Raw genomic sequence first — 18,950 nt, forward strand, 5'->3', positions numbered from 1 at the left:
GTTCTCTACAAAACCCCCCTGGTCTGATCCCCGAGGACGCAAGTACTTACCTGCTAGCAGAATAAAACCGGAACACCCCTAGTCTCCATAGGCACCTATGTTATTTGGGCCCCATTTTGACCTCTGCACCTGACCAGCCCTGTGTTGCTGGTGCCGGGTGTTTGGGGTTGACTTGAACCCCCAATGGTGGGTTGCCTCTGCCCCGGAGACTGAACTTGTAAGTGCTTTACTTACCTGATAAACTATCTTGTGCTTATCTCCCCCAGGAACTGTTGAATTTTGCACTGTGTCCACTGTTAAAATAGCTTAATGCTATTTTATGCCAAACTGGGCACATTACTGTTTTATTACAAAGTTCTATATTTACCTATGCCAAGTACCTTAAAATGTATGTACTTAATTGAATTCTGAATCATGTGTTTCTAAAATAAATTAAGAAAATTATATTTTTCTATATAAAAACCTATTAGCCTAGAGTTAAGTCTTTGAGTGTGTGTTTCCATTTACTGCCTGTGTGTGTACAACAAATGCTTAACACTACCCTCTAAGCCTACTGCTCGACCACACTACCACAAATAAAGCATTAGTATATTCTATTATTGACATTATCAACCTCAAGGGGGAACCCCTGGACTCTGTGCACACTATCTCTCACTTTGAGATAGTATATTATTTTGTGAGACATTTTAAACAAATTACTTAGAATGTTACATAGATATAATTATTTCAATATACTTAACTTGTTTTTTACTATAATTTCTTCCATTATATTTTGGTAGTTTAAATTCAAAGTATGTAAACTTGTTATTTTTGTAGATTAAATTTTAGACACCATAATCTGGTTTGCTGATATGCTTCTTCTCAATATTCTTTCATACAACCCAATAAACTAACTCGGACATCTCATGAGAATAATGCTGGAAGAGGAAGTAAGGTGACAGTTTCTATCCAAGTGCTGCGAAAAAGTGCTGAGTGTGCCAATTAGAAAGGTTAAATTGAAGATGAGGAATCACAGGTTCCTCAGGAAAAGGGCCCTCCGAAGGAAACAGTGGCAACGGACAGCTTTCTGGTGAGGGTGAGGGTAGAATTTGGTGGAAAGAACTACATGTACAAATACAAGAGGAATCAACCACAAATTAATTTGGTCAATTTTCCTGAAGATAACAATGGGTGACTGTGAAAGAGGTTGCAATGGTAGTGTCTGAAGGTATCTGTTTTGCTATAGCTGTTGGATAGGGGCAGAGACCATTGACCAATGGAATTCTCTTCTCAGCTAGGCAAGTGATGCGTGGGGGGTATTGTTTTAGAGAAATGGTAGTACGTTTGATTGCATGTTTGTCATCCTGTTCTACCCTTTCGCCCTCTAAGGCCTGCTCTGAACCCTTTGGTTTGTGGCCCACATTCACCACCTCTACCATTCAACCGCCATGAAAAGGCTGGCGGGTGGGTGACTCGTAATCCCCTGGGCAGCGCTGCAAGCAGTGCTGCCCTGGGGGATTTAAACCGTCGGGACTAAAGTGGCGGGAAACCGCCGGTCCTGGCGGTGCGACCGCAGTGCTTCCGCCGAGGTCGTAATTCCCCAGGAAGCACTGCCAGCCTGTTGGTGGTGCTTCCGTCAAAACAGCCCTGGCTGTCAAAGAACGCCAGGCTTGTAATGACCCCCATAATGTCTAAGTGCAGTGGTCAGGTTTGTCAGTGAAAGGGTGCATGCACCATTTCACACAGGCTGCATTGGCAGACCTGCAGTCACAGTTTGCATCGGTTCCCATGGGTGGCATAATACATGTTGCAGCCCAAGGGGGACCCCTGGTGCACCAATGACCTGGTACCTATGTACCATATAGTAGGGACTTACATGGGTGCAACAGTATGCCAAATGTGGGTGTAAGAAGTAACCAGCAACTGCATTTAGGGAATAGAGCATAGTCACTGGGGTCCCGGTTAGCAGGATCCCAGTGAACTACAGTCCAAACAGAAAGATGGCATTTTCCTACAACAGTTTCCTGCTCATCTCACCACTACAGACAAGGCTTACAGCCTGCCCAAAAAAAATGGCAAGACAACAGTGTACTATGGTGTGATGTTTGTTTTTAGTCCCCACTGCCTGGATGAATGCATGGTGACAGAATGTCGGGTAGCAACAAGCCCACAGCAATTGGATTCTCTGCCAAACTTATAATGCTGACCTTGAAACAAATATGAAATGTCCCAGTCCTGAAAAATGTATGCTGTTGAAGCTCACCAGCACTTGACAACTTAAAATCGACCTTACCTCGCTTAGGACAACTTGGCTCAATTATGCCTGGACGTTTCAAAACCAAGAATGGATTTTATATGAAATACATAAGGAATAAGGACCTAAAGTTCTACTGTTATTTTCTATTTTCTTTTGGGTTTATAGTGCATCTTTTTCTTACTATACAACTATATTACAACCGTGGAAAGGCATAAAAACCTTCTCTTGATAAAAGCAGGACTAAGAGGGTCATTCTGACCCTGGCGGCCGGTGGCCGCCAGGGCCACCGACCACGGGAGCACCGCCAACAGGCTGGCGGTGCTCCAATGAGCATTCTGACCGCGGCGGTTCAGCCGCGGTCAGAAGCGGAAAGTCAGCGGTCTCCCGCTGACTTTCCGCTGCTCTTTGGAATCCTCCATGGCTGCGGAGCGCGCTCCGCAGCCATGAGGATTCTGACCCCCCCTACCGCCATCCAGTTCATGGCGGGAAAGCCGCCATGAACAGGATGGCGGTAGGGGGGGTCGCGGGGCCCCTGGGGGCCCCTGCCGTGCCCATGCCAATGGCATGGGCACGGCAGGGGCCCCCGTAAGAGGGCCCCGAAAAGTATTTCAGTGTCTGCCTTGCAGACACTGAAATACGCGACGGGTGCCACTGCACCCGTCGCACCTTCCCACTCCGCCGGCTCGATTACGAGCCGGCATCCTCGTGGGAAGGTCGTTTTCCCCTGGGCTGGCGGGCGGTTTTACTGGAACCGCCCGCCAGCCCAGGGGAAAACTCGAAATACCCGCCGCGGTCTTTTGACCGCGGCACGGTAATTTGGAGGGCGGGATCCTGGCGGGCGGCCTCCGCCGCCCGCCAGGGTCATAATGAGGCCCTAAGTGTTTATTCTTTATGACAAAGGCAAGGAAGTTTATAACCAGTGTACGAAAATGTATACATTGCATACGCCTCTTAGTTGTCTGTAATGCAGATAATCTAATGAAGCATTTTTGGTGAACAGACAACATACCTGGATGTATACAATTTGCACAGAATTCAGGTGTTCTCCTTTTGCATGCAAATGTGTAAATTTCTGCAAACCAAAAACGAAGTTCACGATTCATTCATTTACAAACCTTTCATGATTTGGACCCTATGCATGTAAAGTTGACCACAGAAAGACAAATCTTTCAGTACTACTTACAAATTCAACCATTCAGGAAATAAATAGAGCAAAAATTTTACATGTTCAAATGTTTATTTATTTAAAATTCTACATGTCTTTTACAATACAATAATTTGTTACTTAAATGTATGGATTATGTACAATGAGTTTGCTTTTTTTCTGAAACTCAACCATATAATACAATATTATTATCAATATGATTTGTTCATTTTTCATTCTTTTTTTAAATAGAGTAATGCAAGGCTTCTGCGTTGTCAGGAAGGTTCAAGTGCTGTCACTGTAATCGTAAATAACATACCTGTTTCCCCACAGAATCTACGCGATCCATCCGTCGAATGTGCAAGGAGGTCTGTAGTTCTAACACCAACAGGCTCTCGTTTAATGTAATGGAACAAGTGCAGTAATAGTCTTATTATTCTAAAGAGGCAAACACGTGTTGAAGGAAGGGTGATGACCCGCATGCCACGAACAATCCTTTTTCAATAGATGGTGAATTTGTACAGATTACAAAGGAGGTGAAGCACTCTGATAATGAGTTCACAAAAAGACAACTGCTGATATAAGGGTAACTAACATTTAACACCTAAATACAAGATAATGTATAAATAACAAGCAATTAGCATGGCCAAGAAGCCATGATTCGAGGGCATGCCCTTTTTAAAAAATGATCTCATTTTGGTCCACATTATTAAGAGCCGTGGAGAAAAATTCGGACATTTATTTTAAAAGGCCAAAAATGCATGTATTTAAATGGAACCTTTTACAAATGAAACTATAATAATAGTGAAGTAAATTGCCCCTTATCTTAACGTGAGAAAAATGTCCGCCTTGCTTTAGTTATGACCGGTGCAGTATGACAAGTGAGCCCAAACAAAAAATCATCCAATGAACTTTACGGTGTTCATATTTGCTATACTTTCTTGTTCCATGGCACAGCTTTCACTCTGTAAAATTTTGTTCCCAAAGGAACTTTGAATCGGTTTTGTGCCTACGGGTGGGAAAGAAAGAAAATTTAATGAATGTTTCAATTTCAAGTGCAATTTACGAAATTTTAAAACATTATACTATGTGCATTTATAAACTATATTTTACAAAATCACAGTTGTTAGGAAAAGCAGAACAGACAAAAATATGAAAATGAGACATAACCAAACTGCAGAACATGAGTCTTTCTAGTTTCAGACTGCCTCACATGTTTTACATAAAGGAAATGGTATTCTGCTTTACGACCGAATTCATGGGTATTTTTTAATTATTTTTTTTAGGTATTAAATCGTTTTTATAGTTGCATTTCTGAACATATTTAATGATCTAAAAAGAACTATTACACCAGGACTAAAATACAATTATTTGACAACGCCAGGGGGATACGATTTGCCCAACAGCAAGGAGAGCTACCTAAAATGTTTGGGAAATGGTTAAGCATATGAGATAGGGGGAGATGGCAAAGGGAGTGGAAGAATAAGACAAATGAGGGGGAGAGCAATAGCATCAAATTGTTTGTAAAGAATTAGCATGGAGCTGAAGGAGAACAACGTGGAATGCACTTTGCAACGTAAGAAGCTTCAACTTGCATGAGGGGACATGTTTAAGTCATGACCCATAAGGTTTGTTAACACAGTACTCAGTAGGGGTGGGCAAGTCAACAAAGTAACACAGAGAGCAGAGCAGAAGGTTTGGCTTGCCTTTAAGAGTGAATGCATGAGCCAAGCCTTGAAAATGTTTGGCATGTAAATCGTGCAACAAACATCCTGTAAAATATATGAGAAAATCTTTTCAAAATTCAAAAACGTGTATTTGTTAACATGCAGATTCATTTCACCTTAGTACATCAGATTATACCACTGCACTGTATGGTATTTATTAGAAGTGATAGTTTTTGCATTTGAACTCAGAAATATTCCTAAGCCCCTACACTGACAACGATGTCAGTGAGGCAACATTCAAGTCAGCTGACGTGTGCACGCCATAGATGGCTGCGTTTTTTATTTTTTTGCAGTGAGGAAGTGAATTACTGACTGCAGAATCATAAATCAAGAGTTCTAATCTTAGCTTCTCCTCAAGACAGATTGTGTGGTCCTCAGCAAATTTGTACATCGTCGCCTATGCCTTTATTCAGCTGCTAAATTTGTAGTGCTTAGAAAGAGGCGTTAACCCAGTTCTAACATCTTCAGAAAAACCTGTGAAGTCCAAATAAAATACGTCACCTAAAAGTGTAGAAACATTAGCATTATTCAGGGGTTTTAGAGTGAGGATTCCTAAAGATTGGATTATGCTTGCAAAGGAAAGAATGACTAACACTGCTTTTACAATGTGTCATAAGTACAGGTGACCCTGGCAGCCATACAGCCCATGCAGCTATAACCCATTGGAGACTGGGTATTGGCAGGTGTTTTAAAGACAGGCCTGCATGCAACCTATCTATCACCTACTGAGGAACGTGTAGCTTAACCTGAGGTAAGTAACTTGTTCTGATGGATACTTCTTTCTGCAGGTCCCTCACCTTGTGAATAGATGCCAAAGCTATATCTTCCCAGGCGGTGGATCTGTGTAATGGTTCAGAACGAAAAGTCCTGTATGACTGAACAGGTAAAATCTCTGGCCAGCTGGACCTGGCTAGACAGACAGTAGTGTTTTGTGAATGTATGAACTGACACCCAAGCAATGGCCTGGCTGATGTTCAAAACAGGCATTTGGAGTGCCAGTGTGGTGGTAGAACCCTTGGCCCAGGTGAAGTGAGCCCTTAGGCATTCCAGGGGCTGATTCTTGGCAAATCCACAGCTTATCTTTTATGCACTGAAAAATCCATCTACAGGTGGTCTATTTTTGTGCCACTTTACCCTTCTTTGTCACAAAAAATCCAACAAAAAGTTGATAGTCCACCCAGTTGTCTTTGATGCTATTGATATACAAGCCTGATGCTCCCTTTGATAAAAGCAATGGAGTCTTTCTTCCTCTTTAGATGGATGGGGTGGGGCAAAGAATTCTGGCATGGTGACAAACTGCCCGATGCGAAAAGGCATCACAACTTTCAGCAAAACCACCACCTTCATCCCTAGCATTACTTTGACTGGAAAAAAGGTGGTTTACAGTTGCTGGACAGGGAATGCCTGCAGCTCACTCATGCAACAAGCAGACATGATTGCTTTAAGGAAAACCATCTTCATGGTTAATAATCTTACAAGGCAGCTATGCATTTGCTCAAATATGAGAACCAAATTCAAGTCCCACTGAGACATCACAAATGTTTTAAGCAGGAACACACGTGTCAGCCCTTTCACAAAATGCATCACAACTCGTGACTTAAACATATATGGCTGATCAGACTTTCGTTAAAAGGGAGACAGAGCCGACAAATAACATTTCCCAGTATGCCTTAGCAAGGCCGTTCTGAGCTAAGGATAGGGAGAAAAAAAGGACATCAGATAACTGGACTTGTAAGAGTTCAATCAATAGTTTATTCGGTCCAAATTTGGGCCATTTAAAAGGTTTAAAAATATATACATACATACAGAAAGATAAAAACCATAAACCAATACACAGTAAAAGGAACAATAGTAAAAAAAGTAGGGGTCCAGTAGCTGCCTGAGAAAGATTTCATAAATAGGTGGGGTGAAGGAGGTGCTCGGAATAGTCTTTGGATCTTACCCTGTACATAACCCTGAACAGTAAAATAACAATAACGTAAAAACTGTTGTGTAGCACATCTCTATATAAAATCAGGCATTGAAACTCCAGACAGTAAAACCGATTAAAAATTTAAGAAGTCAGACAGTGGTAGATGATGCTCTAGGTTAATTAGTTCTTTTGGGTTAATTAATCCAATAAATTGCATCTTGACAATTATAAAATTAAGTATAATTTTAAATTTATAAAACACTTTAGTTAAAATAACTCAATGTAGCACTTATTCAGAGATACGGTCTTTTGGGCTCAATAAGTCGCGGTTTACAATTAGAGCCCAAGGCTAATATAACAGGATGCTGATTTACTATTTTCTAGACAGCTCTTCAAACAGTGAGTTAAAATCTAAAATAGTCCTATTACGAATTTTCCATGCTGCTGCCAGATATTTAGAAACAGCGCTGATTATCAGTATGGAAGTGTCGTATTTACATATTCTGAATAGACTGTTGCGGGATAGTGGTTGGAGTGTTCTGCACAAGGGAATAATCCACTTCCCTCGGGGACCTTTGTACAGAGGGCAAAAAAATAGGACGTGTTCAGCAGTTTCCTTGCATAAGTGACAATTTATGCATTTGTCCGATGGGGAGCTGTTAGTCGACCAACCAGCCGTGTAGCTATTGACCGCCAATGTCCCGTACCTGAGCTGGAGTAATAGAGAGCGAGCACGGGCTGGTATGGGTAGATCCAGGGAGCTTTCAGGGAAGGGAACGTGTTTGACCAGCAGGAATTCTGCTGTCAGCCGACCTGACCCATTTGGACCGAGAGATTCCTCGTTGATTTTTGCCCAATAATGTTCTTTGATCAGGCGTTTAGCACTGCCAGGAATCATCTCGGGGTTCTCCCAGTACTGGGATAGACTCAATTTGGCCCATGCCGCTTTCATCTCCCTAACCACCGTACTTTTTCCCATCCGTGATGAGGTGGTAATAGTTCTTTGACTGCTGCCCTGTAGGGTTCAAGTTCATCTGTTTTCCATAGTCTGACCCAATACAGGAGTGGTCTTAGATATGCTATGTCTTTGATACTATTTAAGCCCAGGTCCAGTCTGAGGGGGAGCATTGGCGTGCCCCTCCCCAGTCTAGATATGTGTCTAAGGAAGTTATTTTCTTTGATTTGGAGAGTATCCATCTGTCTGTGTAATCCCCAAAGTTCTGCTCCATATAGGGCCGCAGCACGGATTTGTGCTTTATATATTTCCGAGATAAGGATCAGAGGGGGGCTTGTGGCAGTACTAGCTTTGCGTCCTATTACTCCACATCTTTGGCTAATTGTTAGTGCCCCTTTCCTTATGGCTGGCTTCCAGCTGCCCTTGTCAGATAGTCTAATGCCCAAGTAGTCATATTCCATTACTCTCTCCAGGGGAGTTAAATCCATCTTTATGTTTGCGCTGAGCTTCTTGTTCGGGGCGCTGTATATCATAAGTTTAGTTTTCTTATGGTTTATGTCTAATCCATAGTTTCTGCAGTATACACCAAACTGGTTTACCAAGTTTTGAATTCCCATGGGTGTTTTAGACAAAAGAATAGTGTCATCTGCGTAGAGTAGGCAGGGGACTTTGGTTCCAGCCTGCTTGGGAGAATCATTTGTGCAGTTTACTAAGTACTTGATACAGTTGTTTATGTATAATAGAAAGAGAGTTGGGGCCAGGACGCACCCCTGTCTAACTCCCCTCTCAATAGCCACTGGTTCTGTGAGATCACCCTTCTTGCCGTTCCTGATTTGGGCATAGGTATTTTCATGTAGGCGGGTAATAAGTTTCAGAAGGCCATGTGGGACACCCATATTGGCTAGCGTCAGCCATAACTGGTTTCTGGGGACCAGGTCGAACGCGGCTCTGAGATCGATAAAAACTACGTAAAGGTTACCCCTTCCTATTTCTACAGTTTTCCATTTTATTGTTAAAAATCTTAGCACCTGATCTATAGTACTGACTGCTGGTCTGAACCCTGCTTGTAGATCAGAGATGGCATTTGTTTCTAAAATCCAGTCTTCTAGACAGGACAAAATTTGCTTTGCAAAGATTTTTTGGAAGTTGTCGAGTAAGGAGATTGGGCGATAGTTGGCAGGGTTAGAGGGGTCGCCTTTCTTAAAAATGGGGACTATCTCTGCTCCCAACCAGGAGCTCGGAACAGGTGCTCCAGCAGCTATCTCATTGGAAATGAGGTTTAAGTATGGGGCCCATACATCTGGATTCGTCTTGTAAAGGTCTCCTGGTATTTTATCAAGGCCGGGGGCCTTTCCCCATTTCATTGAGGCAATCGCAGCCTTGGTATCTGCCAAAGTGAATTCAATTTTGGGGGTCTCGGTGGTCATGATATGGATCAGATCCCGGGAAGCAGCATCGGTGGTCCCCAGGTATAATTGGGAAAAATGGTCGGACCATTCTGCAGGGAGTATTGAGGCACCAGGCGAACGGTGTGGTTCATTGCTGGCATCAGCTACCAATTTCCAAAATTTCGTGGTGTCGTTTGTTTTAGCAGATTCCAGGAGGAGGACCCATCTTGATTCATCCCATTTCCTACGGGCTCTACCTTGTTCCTTTTTGTAGTCTTTTCTAGCTTCCCTTATATAATCCATCTGGCCACCTCTTAGGGCTCTCAGCAACTTATGCTGTGCTTCTCTGCATGCAGTGTTGAACCATCTTGCGTTAGAGCTCTGCTTAGGCTCTGTTGCCGACTCTTTAGTAAGTAGGGTTTTTAGAGAGTTAAAAAACAGTGTGTGGGCTGCTATAAGCCCACCACTATCTTTCGTGGGTTGAAGTATATATTCCATATGATCCGCCAGCTGCCTGTACACTTTTGCCAAAGTGGTTATGTCAGTGTTCAGGGATTTCCATCTAACATTTCGCCTGTTGTTGGTCAGTGCGAGCTGCTGTCCATAGGACTTGGGGCAGGAGGCTTCAAGTAGGGGTAGTAGGTTCCTGAGAGATAAAATCAATGGTTCATGGTCGCTTTCCTCATGTTCTGTGATGTTCATATCGACCATGTGGCCCCAAAGGCGGATGTCGAGCAAGATGTAATCAATCTGGCTCTTCTGCAACCCACGCCTAAATGTGGGGTGAAGGTTAAGATCCGAGCGGGAACGGCCATTGCAAGCCCGGAGGCCGTGTGCCAATGTAATGTCCATGAGCTGGTATGATAGTCTGTTGATTTTAGGTCTTTTGCTTGACACCAGCTGGGGGATGCCCCAGTGAGCATCTTCATCTTTATATAGTTCCTGGGCCAGCGAGTAGGGTTCAAAAGTGGTGTTAAAATCTCCGGCAATGAGAATAAAATGAGAGGGTGAGAAAATTGTCTAAAATAGTCAGTGCGTTGGACTCATATTTATTGCCCAGGCTCCTATTATAGATGTTAATTATTAAAAGTGGTTTCTCTCTAAGGGATGGTATTGATAGACCCATTAGATCAGGGCAGCCCAAGTGAATTGGTTCAATTTGACATTTGAGAGAACAGCTGAGCCATATTAGCAGGCCACCTGAGGGTCTCCCTGAATTCGCCTTATTTGCTGGAACCCAGTAGCTTTTGTAACCGATTCTATATTTAGGCTCCAGCGCCCATGTTTCTTGGAAGAGACATATTTTATGTTTGTCTATAAATTTTCCCCATTCAGGGTTGTTCATTTTACTCTCCAACCCGGCAATGTTCCAACTGAGGATGGTATCTAAGCCATCTGGTTTGTTATGGGGAGCTTCAGCCACAGGATTCTCTCTTGGGGCTAGGGTACCGTGGGGAAGCATTGTGCCCTTCTCAGTCGTGTCTAGGGTGCTTCCAGCCCCATCTAGGTCGGGGGGTGGCCTAAGCCATTCAGATACCTGGAGTAGAGGTGGGTCTGCGGGTTTGCTGTGATCTAGTGGGTCTGTAGCTAAGTTAATCTCAATCGCCCTGCGCTCCTTATCTGTTCCCCCGATATGGATTTTAGAACATTTAAGATAGTCTGACTGGGCGAGAGCGGGAGTTAGAGTAGACTCACTAGTGTTGCTAATGGGAGTATATTCGGCCCCACAGTTGATTTGCCCTGTTTTATAAGTTTCATTTTTCCCAGCTATAGGATAGTTTTTGTTCCAGTTGCTTGAACCTCGGGAATTAGGAAAAGTCATGTGTAATAGTCAATCGTTTTCGGAGAGTGTGGGCGAGGCAGCATTGCAACTTGGCTGGAAATCAGTTGGCATCTGAGCCCTAGGAAAATCTCTGGATGTCATTGTCACCCCCTTGAAGCCTGGTGCAGCTTTATGGGGGTAAAAGGCCTGAAGCCTGCAAAGTGAAGTGGCCCCCCTAGGGGGTTGGGATGACATGCATTTAGGGAAAGCTGTTCGACAAGGGAAGGCGCATTAAAGTTAATAACAATACAGTCCCCAGTACCAGGGTTTTTGAGTGGACCCACCCAACCCACCCTCCTCACCATTAATATTGAGGGTATCATATGGAATGCGAATCTAGCATGTTTATGCAACCAATGAATAACCTTATTTTTCAGTTCTGTGAATGATTCTGGGATGATGGACTTGAGCTTAGGGACATTCGTAATAACAAGCACGTAGGGGCAGGCTTCTGGTGGTAGATGTAAAGTTCCCATGTTAGTTCCTGGGTCCCTGCGCATCCGATCTACTGGGATATTTGGGTGGGTTCTATGGAGTTTGGCGCCCGTGTTTGTGGAAGGGGCAATTTCACCAGTCCGCCTTAGGTAAACGGAATCGCTCTTTGGGTACCACATTTTAGGGAGATTAGCCAGACTAGGTGTAGAGAGCTTCGCTGGTTGATGTAGTGAGTCAGAGCAAGGTGGTTTTGGCTTGTGAACCATAGGTGGTGGGAGAAGGGGACTACTGGCATCATTGCCAGGGGGGCCAAGGATAGGATGTTGTCGCAAGCAGTGCAAACCCGATGGGGAAGGGGGGATTGGCTGGCTGGGTTTAATGAGGGCATCGAGTTTCTCCTCGATGGCTGATAGACGGATTGTTATAGGATGTAGTCGTTTTAGAAACTCATCTTTAATAAGGTCTGTGATAGAAGTAATATCCAGATTGCCATAGTTGGTAGTTTGGGCAGGTATATGATCCTTAGATCTGGTAGGCACGGCATGGACAGAGGGGTCCAGGACACGGGCCCGTTTGTTCTTTAGATTCGTCTCCCCCCGTTTCCTTTTGCCCTTTGTGCCATGATTTGGGGAGGGTGTAGGCCTGTTTGGCATAGGCTGGGTAGATCCCGAAGAATGTATGGTTCTGTCCAAGGGCTCTGCGTTGAGTGTTTGAATTGTGAGGGTGGTTGGTGCTGGTGGTTCTGCAGAGGGGGACTGGGAAGCTGGTGAAAAGAAAGATGGGGGAGCAGTTAGACGGCGCTCGACCAGTTCAATTTCTTTTTCTAGTACCCCTACCGCTTTTTGGAGGAAGCCGTCTAAGGTCTTGTTATTGCCTGCTTCTTCCAAAGGTATCCCTCCCTTCCGTCTACCCATCTTGTTTTGGTAGGACACTCAGATCCTGTGCAGAAGTTTAACAATCTATTTCCTGTGAGCACTCTCCCTCTCTTTTCCTCACCCTGTTTAGCTCTGCTGAGGTTTATGTTAGGGAGTGCTGAGATGCCTAAGAGGCATGAAGAGGCATGAAGGGCTGTTCACCTATGTTTGAGAAGGTGTCCGGGTAGGTAGATAGTTGTCAGCCACTGCCCAAGTCCTGCATCTGTGGAACCTGTTTAGGGCGTTGGAGTTCCGAACTGTTGGAGATCTTTCTGGGTGCCTCACTCCACCCACAGCACCATATGGTGCTTCCTTCAGGCAGCCTATACCTATTACAAAGTGTCAGGGGGGTGGCCCTGCCCTGGCTCTTCCTGGCAATGACGGGCAAGGACGGGCCCGCCCTTGGCCCGGGCTTCGCCCGGGCGCCGCCCGCGCGCGTCCCGCGCGGCGGGAGCGCGAGGAAAATTTAAAGGGCTCCTGCCCTTCTAATTGGACACTGGGCTCCTGCCCCTCCGGTTGCTCTGACGATACGCGCTTCCCGCGCGGCGGGAGCGCGAGGAAAATTTAAAGGGCTCCTGCCCTTCTAATTGGACACTGGGCTCCTGCCCCTCCGGTTGCTCTGACGATACGCGCTTCCCGCGACGGCGGGAGCGCGAGGAAAATTTAAAGGGCTCCTGCCCTTCTAATTGGACACTGGGCTCCTGCCCCTCCGGTTGCTCTGACGATACGCGCTTCCCGCGACGGCGGGAGCGCGAGGAAAATTTAAAGGGCTCCTGCCCTTCTAATTGGACACTGGGCTCCTGCCCCTCCGGTTGCTCTGACGATACGTGCTTCCCGCGACGGCGGGAGCGCGAGGAAAATTTAAAGGGCTCCTGCCCTTCTAATTGGACACTGGGCTCCTGCCCCTCCGGTTGCTCTGACGATACGCGCTTCCCACATGGGTCAGCCCTTTCACAAAATGCATCACAACTCGTGACTTAAACATATATGGCTGATCAGACTTTCGTTAAAAGGGAGACAGAGCCGACAAATAACATTTCCCAGTATGCCTTAGCAAGGCCGTTCTGAGCTAAGGATAGGGAGAAAAAAAGGACATCAGATAACTGGACTTGTAAGAGTTAATTATACTGAAAAGAGCACTAATTAACAAACCTTTTCCAGCGTCTTGTATAGATGGTTTAGGTGGCGGGACACCTGGCTGCTAAAATTACATTCAGTACCATGGATGGGAGATTAACGGTATTTAACTGCCATTACTCAATTTCAACGCATGTAGTTGTAAGTTGTGCAAACTTGGGTGCAAAATGCTGCTGCTGCAACAGAAAGTCTTCCCGAAGTGGCAGCCGAATTGGAGGACAGATGCCCATGGCCAGCAGTACTGCATAAGGCACTCTTCTGGCCCAATACGGAGCCACTAAAATGACTTGGGCACAGTTGTTCCTGATATTCTTCAGAACTTTGAGCAGGAGCAGTCAAGGTGGGAAGGCATACAGGATTTCTGAGCTCCATTCCAGCATAAAGGAATGTCCAAGGGAGAACCACCTTGGGAACGCCAACATGCTGAACTTTGGGCACTGTGTTTTTTTGGCAGATCGAGCCAGGGTTCTCCACACTTCCGGAAGACGCCCTTCACAATTCCTGGTCATAGCTGCCATTTGTGATCCACTATGCAATGCCGGCTGAGTTTGATCACTCTGGCATTTAAAGGTCCTGTCAGGTGTTGTACAATCTCTCTGGTGACTCTGTCAGTTCCAGAGGCACAAAGCATCCTGGCACAGGACCCACAAGCCCACTCTGCCCTGCTTGTTGCCGTACCACCTGCCAGTAGTGGTGTCCATGAGTATCTGCACCCGTTTCCCCAGATGGTCATAGAAAGGCTTTAAATACAAACTGAATTGCCTGCAACTCCAACAGATTGATGTGGAGATGGGTTTTGGCCAGAGACCAGAGTCCTCTGATCGCCACCTCTCTCAGATGACCACCTCAACCCGGTAACAACACATCTGTCAAAACAATTGGCTCTGGGTGGGGGTGGGGAAAAGGGTCTTCCACCAATTTTTACTTTACTGAAGTCCAGCAAACATCACTGGAGTCTTTTGCAGTCTCTGCAGACATTCAGATTAAATTTGACAGATTTCCCTAGTGCTGACCCCCTAAGACTTCATATTCCACCGCAGAGCCCAACATTTGCCACCTCAAATGGCACACTAGCAGGAGGCAGTAGTCAAGAGCCCCAGTGCCTCTCTTACTGAGAACCCAGGTCAAAGGCTGAAACATAGGGGTCATAGTACGAATGTTCTCAACTCCCCGAGGTGGGGGGAAGGCTTGGAATAGCAGTGTCCAGGATGGCTCCACTGAACGGGTGTCTCATCAAAAGAGTCAACTGTGACTTTGGAACATTGATGGAGCAGCCTAAGGATGTTATTAGGTTGGCCGTCGTAAGAGGTGGGCCTGCTTTCAGCAACTAGTCCTCGAGGTATTGAAAGACTGGCATTCCCAAACTCAGAAGATGTGCAGCCACCACCAACATCTCTTTCGCGAACAACCGAGGGGCGGTTGTGAAGCTAAAGGGGAGCACTGAAAACTGAAATTGCTTTTGGCCTACTTGACCCTGTGAGTAACACCTATGGGACTACAGGACAGGCCAGAGTAAACATCTTAAACTTGTAATTTTTAATGAAGGAATTCAGACAGTGGAGCTCTAAAACAGGATGAAGTGCTCTGTCCTTTTACAGCACTAGAAAATAACAGAAGTAGCAACCAGACCTGATTTCTGATGGTAGCATCCACATGATGGCTCCCTTGTGCAAGAGAGCTTGGATGTCCTTATGTAGAGTTGTCAAGTAGTCATTCTGGAGTAGTTGTGAAGGGGTGGAAAGGAAGGGTAAGGTGCAATCATCCTGGATGATTTTAAACACCTATCTGTCTGCTGTGATTCTTTAGCACCTACGGAGGTAACAACTTATCCTAAGTTCAACTGACTGACAATATGCCACAAAAGGCAAATTAAAGAGGCAGATGGGTGTTTCAAATCATCCAGGATGATTATACCTTACCCTTCCTTTCCAACCCTCCGAACATGCAAAAAGTAGGGGACGGGGGATAGGACTGTATGTTGCACCTGAGGCCTGGACTCTGTCAGCCAGATCCCCAACCTCAACCTCTACCCAAAAGGGTTGGGAGGTCTGTTGTTGTGGAAATAAGTTTTGGCTTGCCTTTGTTGGATACCCCATCCTATGCCTAAAAGGGTGATATTTTGCGGGAAACTGCTGCACAAATGCTGATAGACTGAGGAAGGAGACTGTAGTATTACTCTCTTTAAAGTGCTCCAGGCGGAGTCAGAGTCCAAGCGATGCTTGGACATAAATGGAGACACCCATGTATCTGATCCATTTGTGGCACAGAGTTCCACGCAGGTACCAACTCCCCTCCCCAAACAGACAGTAGTGTTCAGGCCTGACCTAATCATGTACTTTTCTGTGTCTTGGGCATCTTATATGATCTGTTTCAGATTGGCTCTGAAGTCATCATGGACCATGGACAAAATGTTGCTAAAAATGTTCCAAAACTTGTGCGAGTAACAGCCCAGGAGGTGATCTGGATTCATGGATCTCATGGCAAAGCTGGAGGAGGAGAATGAAAATGTCACTTACCCAGTGTACATCTGTTCGTGGCATTAGTCGCTGCAGATTCACATGTTTGGCACAGTCCGCTGCCTGGTGTTGGGCTCAGAGTATTACAAGTTGTTTTTCTTCGAAGAAGTCTTTTTGGTCACGGGACCGAAGGACTCCTCCCTCCTCGGCTCCATTGCGCATGGGCGTCGACTCCATCTTAGATTGTTTTCCCCGCAGAGGGTGAGGATGGAGTTGTTTGGTATAAATAGTGCCCATGCAATGGAGTGAATATGTATGTACGTTAAGAGTTTCTAATAATTATTTACAAATGTTCAGATGTTTAAGATTTATGATCTACTTCTAAACGGCTACAGGCTTCCCGGGGAGGTGGGAGGGTACATGTGAATCTGCAGCGACTAATGCCACGAACAGATGTACACTGGGTAAATGACATTTTCAGTTCGATGGCATATGTTGCTGCAGATACACATGTTTGGCATAGACTATAAAGCAGTTACCTCCCCTAAAAGCGGTGGTTTAGCCTGTAGGAGTTGAAGTAGTTTGGAATAATGTTCTTAGTACAGCTTGGCCCACTGTAGCTTGTTGTGCATTTAGTACGTCTACACAGTAGTGTTTAGTAAACGTATGAGGCGTAGACCAGGTTGCAGCCTTACATATTTCGCTCATAGGAATGTTTCCTAGAAAGGCCATTGTAGCACCTTTCTTTCTGGTTGAGTGTGCCTTTGGTGTAATAGGCAATTCTCTTTTGGCTTTAAGATAGCATGTTTGAATGCATCTGACTATCCATCTAGCAATGCCTTGTTTAGAGATTGGATTTCCTATGTGTGGTTTTTGAAAAGCTATGAACAGTTGTTTTGTTTTCCTGATTAGCTTTGTTCTGTCAATGTAATACATTAGTGCTCTTTTGATGTCTAATGTATGTAGTGCCCTTTCAGCCACAGAATTTGGTTGTGGGAAGAACACTGGCAATTCTACTGTTTGATTTAAATGGAATGGTGAGATTACTTTTGGCAGAAATTTTGGATTTGTTCTTAGAACTATTTTATTGTTGTGTATTTGAATAAATGGTTCTTGTATGGTAAATGCCTGTATTTCACTTACTCTTCTGAGGGATGTGATTGCAATGAGAAATGCGACCTTCCAGGTTAGATATTGCATTTCACAGGAATGCATGGGTTCGAAAGGTGGACCCATGAGTCTTGTTAAGACGATGTTAAGATTCCATGAAGGAACTGGTGGTGTTCTTGGTGGTATAATTCTTTTTAGCCCTTCCATGAATGCTTTAATAACTGGTATTCTAAATAGAGACGATGAATGAGTAGTTTGTAGGTAAGCAGATATTGCTGCGAGGTATATTTTTATAGATGAAAAAGCGAGATTTGCTTTTTGCAAATGTAGTAAGTATCCTACTATGTCTTTAGTAGAGGCATGTAATGGTTGTATTTGATTGGCATGGCAGTAGTAAACAAATCTTTTCCACTTAGATGCATAGCAGTGTCTAGTGGAAGGTTTTCTAGCTTGTTTTATGACCTCCATGCATTCTTGTGTGAGGTCTAAGTGTCCGAATTCTAGGATTTCAGGAGCCAAATTGCCAGATTCAATGATGCTGGGTTTGGATGCCTGATCTGTTGTTTGTGTTGTGTTAACAGATCTGGCCTGTTGGGTAGTTTGACATACGGTACTAGTGAAAGGTCTAGTAGAGTTGTATACCAAGGTTGTCTTGCCCATGTGGGTGCTATCAGTATGAGTTTGAGTTGGTTTTGACTCAACTTGTTTACTAGATATGGAACGAGAGGGAGAGGGGGAAAAGCGTACGCAAATATCCCTGACCAACTCATCCATAGAGCATTGCCTTGTGATTCGCGGTGTGGGTACCTGGATGCGAAGTTTTGGCATTTTGAGTTTTCTTTTGTTGCGAACAAATCTATCTGGGGTGTTCCCCAAATTTGAAAGTACTTGTTCAGAACTTGGGGGTGAATTTCCCATTCGTGGACTTGTTGGTGGTCTCGCGAAAGGTTGTCTGCTAGTTGGTTTTGTATTCCTGGAATAAATTGTGCTATTAGGCGAATGTTGTTGTGAATCGCCCACTGCCAAATTTTTTGTGTTAGGAGGCACAATTGTGTTGAGTGTGTTCCTCCTTGTTTGTTTAAATAATACATTGTTGTCATGTTGTCTGTTTTGACAAGAATGTATTTGTGTGTTATTATGGGTTGGAAGGCTTTTAACGCTAGAAATACTGCTAACAGTTCTAGGTAATTGATATGAAATTTTGTTTCGTGTATATCCCATTGTCCTTGAATGCTGTGGTGATTGAGGTGTGCTCCCCACCCTGTCATGGAAGCATCTGTTGTTATAACGTATTGAGGCACTGGGTCCTGAAATGTCCGCCCTTTGTTTAAATTTTTGCTGTTCCACCATAGAAGCGAGAGGTATGTTTGGCGGTCTACCAACACCAGATTTTGAAGTTGACCCTGTGCCTGTGACCATTGTGATGCTAGACACTGTTGTAAGGGTCGCATGTGTAGTCTTGCGTTTGGGACAATGGCTATGCATGATGACATCATGCCTAGAAGTTTTAGCACAAATTTTGCTTGTATCTTTTGGTTTGGAAACATAGCACTTATTACCTTGTGGAATGCCTGCACTCTTTGTGGACTTGGAGTGGCAATTCCTTTTGATGTGTTGATGGTTGCTCCTAGATATTGTTGTGTTTGACACGGTTCTAGGTGTGATTTTGTATAGTTGATGGAAAACCCCAGTTTGTGAAGGGTTTGTATGACAA

General features: G+C 44.6%; 1 protein-coding gene across 4 annotated transcripts in view; it reads right to left on the reverse strand.

Moving 5' to 3' along the window:
• Window positions 1-3,454: 3,454 nt before the first annotated feature.
• Window positions 3,455-18,950, reverse strand: part of RB1CC1 (RB1 inducible coiled-coil 1) — a 486,536-nt gene continuing 471,040 nt past the window's right edge. For all 4 annotated transcript variants that reach the window (XM_069220165.1, XM_069220164.1, XM_069220163.1 and 1 more), the window contains exon 23: window positions 3,455-4,389. In XM_069220165.1, the coding sequence (XP_069076266.1) occupies window positions 4,312-4,389 (78 nt within the window). In that variant the 3' untranslated portion in view covers window positions 3,455-4,311. The remainder of the gene's footprint in view (window positions 4,390-18,950) is intronic.

The sequence above is a fragment of the Pleurodeles waltl genome, chromosome 2_2 (genome assembly GCF_031143425.1).
Source record: "Pleurodeles waltl isolate 20211129_DDA chromosome 2_2, aPleWal1.hap1.20221129, whole genome shotgun sequence".
Classification (NCBI taxonomy): Eukaryota; Metazoa; Chordata; class Amphibia; order Caudata; family Salamandridae; genus Pleurodeles; species Pleurodeles waltl.